The following is a 12,308-nucleotide window of genomic DNA, read 5'->3' as shown; positions in this document are numbered from 1 at the left end:
ATAATAATATGATAATAATGATGATAATCATGAAATAAAAAGACTCTGAACAGAAGTTGAAATCTTCATGCTCTGATCAGCTAAGGAATAACATGGCAAATGCTGCCTTGTCAGATTTTTATATCGGTGTGTATCTCAGGCAGTTGTTCACCCCCATTAGCATTCTAAATGTTTTAAATACATGTGAGGTTAGCATGCACGAAAGACAAAAGAAAACAAATATATGGAATTAAGTCGTTTTAAGACTTAAATGTTTCTTTGTCAGTAAAGTCTACTACGTCATTCTACTGCAACTTAAATCTCCTCTGTTGGCTTTCAGGATCACTATTCATTTAAATATAAGTAAGATAGCTAGACCTCAAATTTGATGAGAAGTTCGAGATAGCCTGATAGTTTTCACCTTTTCTCCCTGGTTACCACTATCCAGGGCCTGGGTAAAATACTTAATAGTAAACTCAATGCCATATCCTATGGGGAACACAGAACTGCTGGCCACTTTGCCACGGAGCAAGCTTCCTCTACTACGGGTCCTGCTGTTGCTTGTAGTTTTAAGTTTTGCTTTGAGTCGCCCTCTCCCTAGCACGGTTTAGATGTTTCCGGAAGTTAAGTTGCCCCTGACTTATTGAAAGCAAGTACACAATCTTTTCCTCCTAAGATTTTTTTTTCTTCCAAGTTCTTGTTTAAATTCCAGTGAGTGAACGTGCAGGGTATTCATTTCACATGGAGGATTTCGTGACTCATCATGGGGATACAACACCCAGTGCTCGTCACAAGTGCCCTAACATTTCGAGTTAAAAGTTAGTGGCAAAAAAGTTTGTCCTCTACGCCAAGCTCTCTTCTTTTTTGCATAAGGTAATGGGCTATCTCCAATTTTAGCATCTCCTTCCTCCCCACCCTTGCCGGTAATCTGTGCATGCCGGCGTGCAGAGAAGAGGTCAAAAGCATGGACTCACATTAATCATGGGAATTGGGGACCACATTTTAGGTGTCCTCGTAGAAGCAGTGTGGCAGTTCCTATATGTATATATACTTTACCTTCCTCTCTTACTGGCAGAACTGGAATTTTGTTCAGGGAGGTAATGTGTAGTCAGGGGTGACCACATGACACATTATTGGTGAGTGAAATGTAAACAGCCTATTCCCGCAGAAAATAAAATGTCTCTCAGACAGAAGGCTTTTGTCCTCTGTTCTCCTTCACATTTTATTTCATTAGACTGCATCTACTTGTGCGTTAGCCAATGGTGTATCTCTTTGCCTTGCCCCAAACTACTTTCATTCGCAACAGGTATCTAACGTCCTTATTACAAATCCAGTGTATGCATGACCACAGAGAGGGAGAAATTCATAAACCTACAAGCCACACCTCATTCGTTCTTAATGTTCAGAATGCTCTTCATTGTATCTACAGCAGAAAGACCACGGGGCAATGCCACCACTGCAAAGGTTTTGCAAAACTTCTTCCCAGCCCTCAGACTACAAATTATAGTCAGTTGAGTAAAAGTCAGAGTACTTACCATTGTTTTTTTAAAGCCTCTTTTTATCACAAGAAGAAATATTTTGTCATATCTATGCATATTATTTTAAACACAGCTGCCAAATACTTAGAGACGTGGATACTTAAAGCTAAAGATAGTGTAAATTAACTGTTTTGTATAAGTATTTTATTTGGATATGTGAGGATCTGTGTACTATGTCTTCTGGGATAGATATAGATAGAGTGGATATATATTAACTTGGAAAGGTTTGATACTATACAGTGTTTTAAAAGTTTTCTCAGTTCATTCTGAAATGAAACCACTATCATTTCAACTACCCTGAAAATACTATTTATCAATGTGTTTGTGTTTGAACGACAGAATAGCAATCATAGTAAAATAGGGATCGGTCACTATTTCAATAATAAAAAAAAATGTATCATTTACAAGAATATCTCCATAGTGATTTTATAAGGATCCCTTTGGAGTTCCCTTTGTTTCATTTAATTAGCCCTACTAACAGACACATAATATTATCTCCCTCCTTGGTTTTCCTTACTCCTAACATAAAATTTCTCACAGTTTCTGACCTTTCCTCCCAGGTCTCATTTAGTATATCATGATTTGATGATCACTGAATCTTAGGTTTCCATACCCTTTTGAATTTTAAAACTCTGGATGAAAACAAAGCTTTATTTAACTTACGTAGTGATAGAAATTATCGTAAACTAGTATCACGCAAAAGATAACTTTATTATTAACATATTACTAATAATATGCTTTTTTAATGAAATATTTTGCCCCATTGCATTTTCTTATTTTGAAATAGGGAGAAAAGGATGTCAAGGAAGGAAAAGCCAGTCTTCTGCAAGAATTGTTCATACATTGAGGTATGTCCTTTGAGTCTCCTTTTTTCCTATCTCTACATTTTTAAAAACAGTTTTAATAATAATATAAAAGCCACATATTATACATAACTTTCTTATTTATTTTAATGTATCACATATATATAATTTCCTATATTCTTTTTAAAACTTAGTGGAACAAACATTCCCTATTGGGTCCCCTTAAAACTAATTTAATGATTATATAATGTTCTATTAATTTTTTTAAAAATTCAAGTATAGTTGATAATAATATTATATTAGTTTTGGGTGTATAACAGTGATTCGGTATTTATATACATTATGAAATGTCACCACAATACATGCAGTTACCATTTGTCACCATAAAAAGTTATAATATTATTGACTATATTCCCTGTATTTTTCATCCCTGTGACTTATTTACTTTATAACCAGAAGTCTCTACCTCTTAACCCCCGTCTCTTCACTTCTCTTCCTTCTAGCAACCACCAATGTATTATTTTTAATGTAATTTAACTGTTTCCAGTATTTGAATAAAATTAACTAGAAGCTTTCCACATTTATAGTCCTTTTCTTCTCAGAAGAGATTGCATTAAAGTTTCTGATCTCAAATAAAAATATCAATATTACTAACAAATTACTCTCTAAAGGGATGCTATAAACTGACCGTGGCCCAGCAAAGAGTTAGAAATCTTGTCTCATCACACTTTCGCTTGCACTGATTATTAGCAAGGAAATAAAATGTTTGATTTGCTTGATTAAAATAGCATTTCTCATTCTTTATTTATAGATTTTCTTTGGTTAGATTGAACATGTCTATGTGCGTTATTAGCCACTTGTGGTCTTTTGTGAACTGCTGGGTTCTTATTTATTTGATTGTTAATTTTCTAATTATTTGTTTACTTACCTTAATTATGTATATGTGATATATTTATATATTTTTAAAGAGAAGGGAAAACATTTACAAAAACCTATAGAAACTATAAAACTGCATATTTTTCTTTTCCTTATAAAAATTTCTTTCCAATTCAAAAGCCTTATAAATATTCTATTGCATTTCAAGCATTTTAAACTGACTAATCTTTCTGAAATTTACCTGGATATTTGTTGTAAGTTACAGCTGTGCATTTATCTTCTACCAAATTATTAACCAGCTGACTTAACACCCCTACATGCAAAATTCTTTCATCCTTTTTGCCAAGCTTCTTTTCTAATGTATTAAATTATTATAACTTAAAGGGTACACTTCAGGCTATCAATACTATTTAACTGATTTGCCTCTCAGTGACACATACCAGGAAGTTTAAATTATGTCAAATTAAATAATGACAATATTGGTTTCAAATACTTAATTTTCTAACAATTTATAATAAAATATGACTTCACATTTCTGCTTAAATTCTGACACACACAAGATATTTTTTCTGATTTCCTCTGTAAGTAAAAGAGAAAACTAAAATATCTCATTAGGCCTATTAGCACAATATTATGTATACAACCCACTGCACTGTACTGTTTTTACATTATATACAAAGATCAAAATAGTAGCCAATGTGCGCATTAGCTTAATTAGGCTAACGAGATTAATAACAAAAGTTGTCACAGACTTTAGATGAAGAAAATATTATTTTATTTTCGTTAAAGTGACCTTGCAAGTAAATCTTGAACTAAAAAAAAACAAAACAAAACAAAACAAAAAAACCAGACAAGCAATGAAGTGGACAATGCAAGAGGGACTATATCATTGAAAAAAATAAAAATACAGGTTATAAAACCTCTTTAAACACAACAATCAGAAACATCCATGTGAAACTGCTGTTTGAATATTTATTAAGTTAAGCATGCAAATATTAAGGTTTTAGCTTTAAGAAGTGGTAAGTTGTTTAAAATTATGAAAATAATATACCAACCATCTCTGGCGCTACCCACCATGAAAGCAGAAAAGAATAAAAAAGACATTAAGAAAATATTAGAAATGGCAAAAACCAAACCAGAAGCAAAAATACCACAGCTTAACATTATTTAACTAACACATCACTACATCATTCCAATACAGTGTCTCTCAAAGTTAGTTCCTACAAAACTCTGCAGATGTAGGTTTATTTTTAAAAATCTACAGAATTCCATTGTGGATAATGCTGCTATGAACATTGGGGTGCATATGGCCCTTCTCTTCACTACATCTGTATCTTTGGGGTAACTACCCAGTAGTGCAAATGGCTGGGTCATAGGGTAGCTCACTTTTTAACTTTTTAAGGGACCTCCACACTGTTTTCCAGAGTGGCTGTACCAACCTGCATTCCCACCAATAATGTAGGAGGGATCCCCTTTCTCCACATCCTCTCCAGCAATTCTTGCCTTGTCAATTTTTGCCATTCTAACTGGCGTAAGGTGGTATCTTAGTGTGGTTTTGATTTGAATTCCCCTGATGGCTAATGATTTTGAACATTTTTTCATGTGTCTGTTAGCCATTTGTATGTCGTCATTGGAAAAGTGTCTGTTCATATCTTCTGCCCATTTTATGATTTGTTTATTTGTTTCTCGTGTATTGAGTTTGAGAAGAGACTATGGACTCTGAGAAACAAACTGAGGGCTTCAGAGGGGAGGGAGGTGGGGGAATGGGATAGGCTGGTGATGGGTAGTAAGGAGGGCACGTATTGCATGGTGCACTGGGTGTTATACGCAACTAATGAATCATCGAACTTTACATCAGAAACCAGGGATGTACTGTTTGGTGACTAACATAATATAATAAAAAAACACTAAAAAAAAAATCTACAGAATTTTTTTCAGTCTTGTGAAAATGAAAAACACATTGATAGAAAAGTAGTCTTTGTGATTTGCATAATGCTTGAGAACAAATACCCCCCACCTCAGAGCCCATGTTTGTGTTTGTTCTTACAAAAGCATTAGTCCCAAGTGGCACAAACCTAACCGGTAAACTATGAAAAAGGAAAGGGACTGATTTCATATGAAATAAAGAAAATATTCTTGCTAAATAATCACGCACCATTTAAGTGAAAGTTTCATAGTATCTGAAATAGAAGAGGGAGAGAAATTGTACCACCAAACAGGGTATGTGCTGACAACAATAGAAGTTTGCCATCAGTGGTTTTGGTTTCAGCCAAAGAACATCACCTTTCCTGTTGAAGTTCTTAACTTGAACTTTATTAGGTATTGTAATTTTGCTTCTAATTAATTTATAATTTTTGAATTAATAGTTGTATAGGAGCTGTAAGGATAAGTTATTTGTAAGTTTTTTGGTAAATATTTAAGAAATGTTACAATTTAAGTCAATATAAAGGATTTAAAATCATTTTTTCATGTAAAACGAAATTATCCATCGCCCAACTTAAGAAATTCTCTTTTAACATATTCTTTGAAAATCTCAAGGCATATGTTAAATAATCCAACTGTTAAGATGCAGGCATTATTATATCCAGAACAATAAGGAAATTCACATAAAACCTAGAAAAGAAGATGACTGCTTCATAGCTGTAGTCCAAAATGGGTGGAAGGATATTTATATTATCTTTCTAGGAAGTGGTGTTTCACCAGTGTTAGAAGATCAGAATCCACCGTTAATTGTTTTGCCCAGGAAGTGAAGCACAGAGAATAAATCACCTAGTAAATGGGAATGACTCCTTCTCTTCACTGCCTCTTCTCCATCAGCTTCATGTAATTGGTCTTTGCCTACGTTCTACCATATAAATAGTCTTTTCGATAAATAATAAGATATAATAACTTCACCAAAATGTAAAGGCAAATATAAAGAGAAGATTTTTTTTTCTGGTGCTTTTAACACTATTTCTTTTCTTTTTTTTTTTTTTTTAAGATTTTATTTATTTATCTGACAGAGAGAGACAGCCAGCGAGAGAGGGAACACAAGCAGGGGGAGTGGGAGAGGAAGAAGCAGGCTCCTATTGGAGGAGCCTGATGTGGGGCTCGATCCCAGAACGCCGGGATCATGCCCTGAGCCAAAGGCAGACGCTTAACAACTGTGCCACCCAGGCGCCCCTTATCACTATTTCTTTTTTTTTTTTAGATTTTTATTTATTTATTCGACAGAGATAGAGACAGCCAGCGAGAGAGGGAACACAAGCAGGGGGAGTGGGAGAGTTCGAAGCAGGCTCATAGCGGAGGAGCCTGATGTGGGGCTCGATCCCATAACGCCAGGATCATGCCCTGAGCCGAAGGCAGACGCTTAACCGCTGTGCCACCCAGGTGCCCCCCCTTATCACTATTTGTTAATCATGGCCCACTGTAAAAAGTTTTTTAAAACCAGTATCTTCACACTTCCAGTACAACTAAAAATTGAAAAATAAAAGAGGGAGAGAGAAGTGAAAACCCAACTGGACTACATTGGAAGAAGTTGTCACTGGTACCAGCTTTTCCAGTAAGGGTCCAGAAGTTACGAACCATGGCTGCAATGCTACAATGCCTCTTTTAAAAGAGACTGAGTTTACTTTCACTAAGATTTTCCTTCATCTACCCATTCACAATTTGAACTTCATAATTGGTAAAACTGAGATGAAATCTTGTAAACCTAGTATGATTACCTTGTAATTTTTGGATTTCAAAGTAATGAACGATTAGAATCCATGTAATGTTGTATAAAAAAAGAACCACCTTATTGCCATTGTAAATTGCACTATTAAAAACAAAACAAAACAAAATAAAAACTTATCCTTATCATGTGTAGGAATATTTTTAGGACTAAATGGATATTAATATTTGAAAAAAATTGTTTCAAGTAAGTTTTTATAGTGATAATAATTCAAGGAAGGGTAGTTTTGGTATATAACATTCTCCGTGTCCCATATTAAAAAGAAATAAACCATTTATAGGCCAATCTGTTAAAATAGTTACCTGCATCTCATCTAATTTTGACTGAATATCTGGAGGGAAATCCCCTGCTCCACAGTTAAATGGGTCAAAAGGTTCTGCTCCAAACAGGTCCCGTTCTAAAAGGAAGAAAATAATTTAGTAAATGAAATGACAAGAAGTGAGTTGGGGTGAGTTAGGTTTCAAAGGCAGGAATATATAAAGAACTACTCACATGGCCAAATGAGCTCCTATCCACACACACTTTAATGCTGGGCTTTCCTGAGCTTAGACTAGTTAAACACCAACAAAGAAGCAAAGATCCATTTTATGACAATATTAAAAATTGTTTGGTTATAAGGAATTATTATCCAGAGAGGTTTCTGTGTGTTTAATTAAGACTTCTCAATATCAAATTCACCAAATATTTGAAATTACTATATTACAATACCTGTTTTTTTACTGAAGTAATTTTAATTTACTACAATTAATATATTACTTATTGAGACTTCCCTATCCCATTTACTGATGCCTTTGTAACACAATAGATAGTGAAGCAATAAGAGGGATTCAGGTAGATTGGTAAATAGTTTTACTCATAGCTCATTATAACTTAATCTCATATTTACTTAGGGAAAGTTTAAGGCACATTGTCTCAGGTACAATGAAATTATGTCACCTTCCTAAATAAACACAATGGGACAGGTTCTTTAAAAATGTCTCCTATCCCAGAAACAAATTTCTTTTTAAAAATAGCAATAATGGAATATCAAAAAGCTCTCTGTAACATATATTCTAAAGTATGCATTTTTTAACCACTGAAGAAGTATCAAAGTTAAAATTGATGTTTATAATTGATAAAACTATGGCCTGTTGTTTAAAAATTTTAAAGTTATGAAATTTCTTTCTTCTGAATCAATTCCTATATGAATATTACATATATATGATATAATATACATAGGTATTATATATGGGGAGGGGTGTTATTATTACTGTTGTTATTTTCCTCAGTCTGATGTTGCTTAGGTAATATCAGAACTTGGAGAACAAAGGAAATTTTCTTTGGAGGACTGCTTTAGTTACCACTATACCACAAGCCCGCCCAACAATGCTTTACACATGATAGATGTTTGTGAAAAGAAATGAATTAATGAAAAGGAAGAGGAGCTGATCAAGAGGAATGAAGATTTTCATTATAGGCATATCTCATTTTATTGTGCTTTGCTTTATAATGCTTCACAGATACTGTGTTTTTTTACAAATTGAAAAGGTTTGTGGAAATTCTGTATCAAGTAAGTCTGTCTGTCCCATTTTTCCAATAGCATTTGCTATTAAGATAAATAGATATGATATAGGGGTATCTAGAATTCTATCTATCTATCTATCTACCTACCTACCTATCTAGACAGATAGGTAGTTCATTGTACTTACTGAACTTTGGCACTCAGGATCATCAGATATTAAAAAATGTAGCAAGGTGTTACTTCAGTTTCTCATTAAAAAATTCCCTAAAACCATTTAAGCATCTTTGCCGAGATTTTCCAAAGGCATATCAAATTTATCAATTGTCTAAAATGGAATGCATTTTCCACCTTTTCTATCTCTAGTTTTCCCTGTTAAAAAATTCAGTCTAAAATCCTGAACCATAATTGATTATGAACTCTCAATCACCAACGTGATAGATTATTCCTTCTAAATATTTTCAAATCTATTTCTTCTTCTCAATTTATATTGTGACTTAGATTAAAATCTTCTTTTGTAGATACATAGCTAATTTATGCTTCAAATTCCAGCTTATAACCGAAGTTGTATAGCATATATGCTATACAAATGCTCATTGGACTAAATAAATGAATGAGTAAACCAGTGGTTAAGTCCAAGGAATTAAAAAACAGTAAAGGAAGAGATCTGGGACACTCATAGAGACAAAAGAAAATACCCTATTATGGTATCAGGATATTGGCAACATTTGCTAAAAACACAGTACGGCATATATATTATGGATTATTTCCTGAAAAAATATTTTGCATTGGCACAAAATATATTCAGAGGAATTTAAATATATATTTCATTTATGTAAAAGTACTGACATATTTTTGTAAACTGATTTTTAAAGTTTCTAATGTTATTACTTTGCATTTACAAATTAATTCTCTAAAATCTATTGAATATCTAACATGTAATATATTTTGGTAAGTTCCACAGGGGGAAACCAATAAATTCAAGGGCCTGACATACTTTAAGCCCAAGCTAAAACTTCAGAGTTATATTGAAAATGTCTTAATGTGAATCAGAGAGGATGCAATAAAGCATAATATGTAAAAGTCTCTTTTCTTCAGTTTCCCTTTGGACAAAATGAGCATGGCCATTGGACTATTCTTTACATTTCTGTGACAGGGCACAGATGAAAATACAATCACAACATTGAAAATGAGCATCTGTTGGATGCTTTCTAATTCATCATTAAGAGACTCTTATGTTCCTTCCAAATGTATAGAAGATAAATCAGAAAAGCAATGCATGCATAGTATTTTAGATATCAAGACAGAACACCTATATAGGGTTAATAAACAAATCATGAATTTATGTATTTATATATTTCTTTAACTAAGAATATTCATATACTCTATGGTAACAAAAAATTTACACTGAGCTCTACTAAACATGTCAAAAATATAAAATAATTACTGCCAAGTTGTTTTTAACCATTAAAACATTAAAAGTATAACCCCAAATATAATAAAATACACTTAAATGCTTTGTATTGATAGAAATAAACCTATAACAAAATATCATTTTTCATAAAGTAGTTTCAAATGCAACAGTGATGTCTTTAGTAGTATATTCTGAATTATAAACTTAAATATGATTAGCTGATTTGACACAAATAAACATAATTCTTTGGTAATTAACACTTTTAGTGAACTTAAAATATGTAATTTTTCATAAAGTGTCAATTAAATATTTAAAATGTACACAAATATAGCAAAGAATATTGATTTGTTTAGAAAGCTTACTAGTCTCAGTAGATCTACTAGGTATTGGAGGAGGCTGTGTGCCGTTGCGAGTAGGTGTTGAAGATGGGTGTGATATTGGAGAAAATGGTATCATATCAAAGATGTCAGTGGAGGGTGACTTAGGTGTCACACTGCCTGCCTGCAATGAAAATAATGTGAATTAAGGCAGTATTTCAGGTAGACACACTATAATGCTAAATATTCCATATGCATAGAGAACATATATTAACAACAACAAATTCAGTTGAATTATATGAACTTGCCATTTTCTAGATTAAACGTTGGCAATCCATATGATTTAATCAGTCATACCAAATGTTTATTGGCAAGAAAGCAACAAAAAAGTTCTGCAACAATGACCTCAAAGATGATGGCAAAAATGGTGACAACACTACTCTAGATAGATATAAAAGATATTGTATTTTTTGGTATATCTAAAAACAATTGCCATTTGTATCAGAAAATTGAAAATATTAGAAACTATATAAAAACATGATTTCAGTAATACATATTCCATAAGTTGGAAACAAATAATTGAACATAAGTAAGGCACCTTCTTAAATATCACCATTCAAATGCAATTGATAGCAACTTAAAAAATTTTTGAAGAGTATAAGTTAATTTGTATTTATAACTACAGTGACAGCCAAAATTATGTTCACTGCAGTGCCTTTTATTCCTGGGTAAGAGTTCATTAAGTTTTCTATGATAAATAGCTACCTTGCAAAATAAATTAATAATCACTAAATATACTACCAAAATCATCATTATCTGGGTCTGTCTGGGCCAAGATGTAACCCAGGAATGAAACAATCATCAGTTAGATTGTCATTCAGGGGGAAAAAAATACACACACACATGCATACATACAATTCTAGAAAAGAAAGAGAATTACCATTTTGGAGAGGAATAGTAAGAAAAAACTTGCTTTTCCTCAAAGAACATGAACAGAGATTATTTTGCATGTTTCACAGTAAAATTAGACTTTTCAGAATATATTTATTTTTCTGATTCACAGGTACTTAAAGTAATGGAAGAAAATTAAGGCTGATTGTGTGTAAAGAGTGACAGATTTGCTATTCAGCTAATATGACTGTTGGTACATTCTTCATGCAGGAAAATTGGTGTCACCTCCTTTTCTTTAACAACATGCTCACTTTATCAGCCATAAATACTGTCCAAAGACTTTGAGGCAACTTTATCCCTCAGCCACTTCCTCCAACTCAGGAATATTGTTTTCCTGATCAACCCATCCCTCTGTCTGTCCTGGCTTCCCTGTCTCTCCTTTTTCTCAGGATATAAAGATACTCAAATCTTGACTGTTCTTGAAAACAAAACACAACAACCAAAAATGTCTTTACTCCTCTATCCTCCCATCTCTTACTCTTTCCCTCAAGGTTATCTTCCTTGGAAGAGGTACTAACTCATATCAATCGAGATATTGCTCTTTTTTTACCATACGCCACTAAAACTGCTTTTACCAATATCACCAATGACCTAATTTCCCAGTTGCCATATCTGAGGGTCCTTTGAAGTGACCTGTCCTAATTCGCCTTTCTGTGGATTTGTACACCATCACTACTCTCTACTTGAAACTCTGATATCAGGTACCCAAAGGAAGCAAAAATGGCACACAAAGTTGCCAGGTCCCATCACATTGATTCAAGACATACCTGATGTTTTTCACTATGATATAAATGGCACATTTTAGTGGAGTTTACAAAAAAGTATGTGGGATAATAAAAAGAGAATTTTCTGCTTAGCAAATTACATGAGGTCTTGGGAGGCTGCTCTCACTGATTGGCTTGGGAAGGCCACACTTAGAAGGTGGTGGTATTAACAGTCCCAATGACAGTCTGGAATCAGGCGAGTTGACAGGAGTGACAGTAATGGAAGAAATATTTAGACAGGAAGATGAATCATCACTACTACGCCAGAAAGAAGATGAGCATCTCTGAAACCCATGTTGCTCATGATCAGACATTTTGTGCAGCAGCTGTAAAGGAATGACAGAGAAATACACTAAGGAGAAGAAAGAAGACATGGAGGAAAACGGAAAAGGTATATATGAAAATTTATTTGTAAAATGATATTTTGTGCAAAGAATAATTTCAAAATAACTTTAC

General features: G+C 33.3%; 1 protein-coding gene across 10 annotated transcripts in view; it reads right to left on the bottom strand.

Moving 5' to 3' along the window:
* GULP1 (GULP PTB domain containing engulfment adaptor 1) overlaps positions 1 to 12,308 on the bottom strand; it is a 260,185-nt gene that overhangs the window by 2,030 nt on the left and 245,847 nt on the right. For 9 of the 10 annotated variants that reach the window (XM_019799061.2, XM_034654835.1, XM_034654833.1 and 6 more), the window contains 2 exons: positions 10,183 to 10,321; positions 7,211 to 7,305 (listed from right to left, as the gene is read on the bottom strand). In XM_019799061.2, the coding sequence (XP_019654620.1) occupies positions 7,211 to 7,305; positions 10,183 to 10,321 (234 nt within the window). Of the gene's footprint in view, positions 1 to 7,210; positions 7,306 to 10,182; positions 10,322 to 11,953; positions 12,179 to 12,308 lie in introns of all 10 variants that reach the window. The other variant, XM_034654837.1, reaches the window with a different exon arrangement.

Source organism: Ailuropoda melanoleuca, chromosome 2 (genome assembly GCF_002007445.2).
Source record: "Ailuropoda melanoleuca isolate Jingjing chromosome 2, ASM200744v2, whole genome shotgun sequence".
Lineage (NCBI taxonomy): Eukaryota > Metazoa > Chordata > Mammalia > Carnivora > Ursidae > Ailuropoda > Ailuropoda melanoleuca.
Note: the sequence above shows the minus strand (reverse complement) of the source record. Positions and strands in the feature narration are given on the sequence as shown.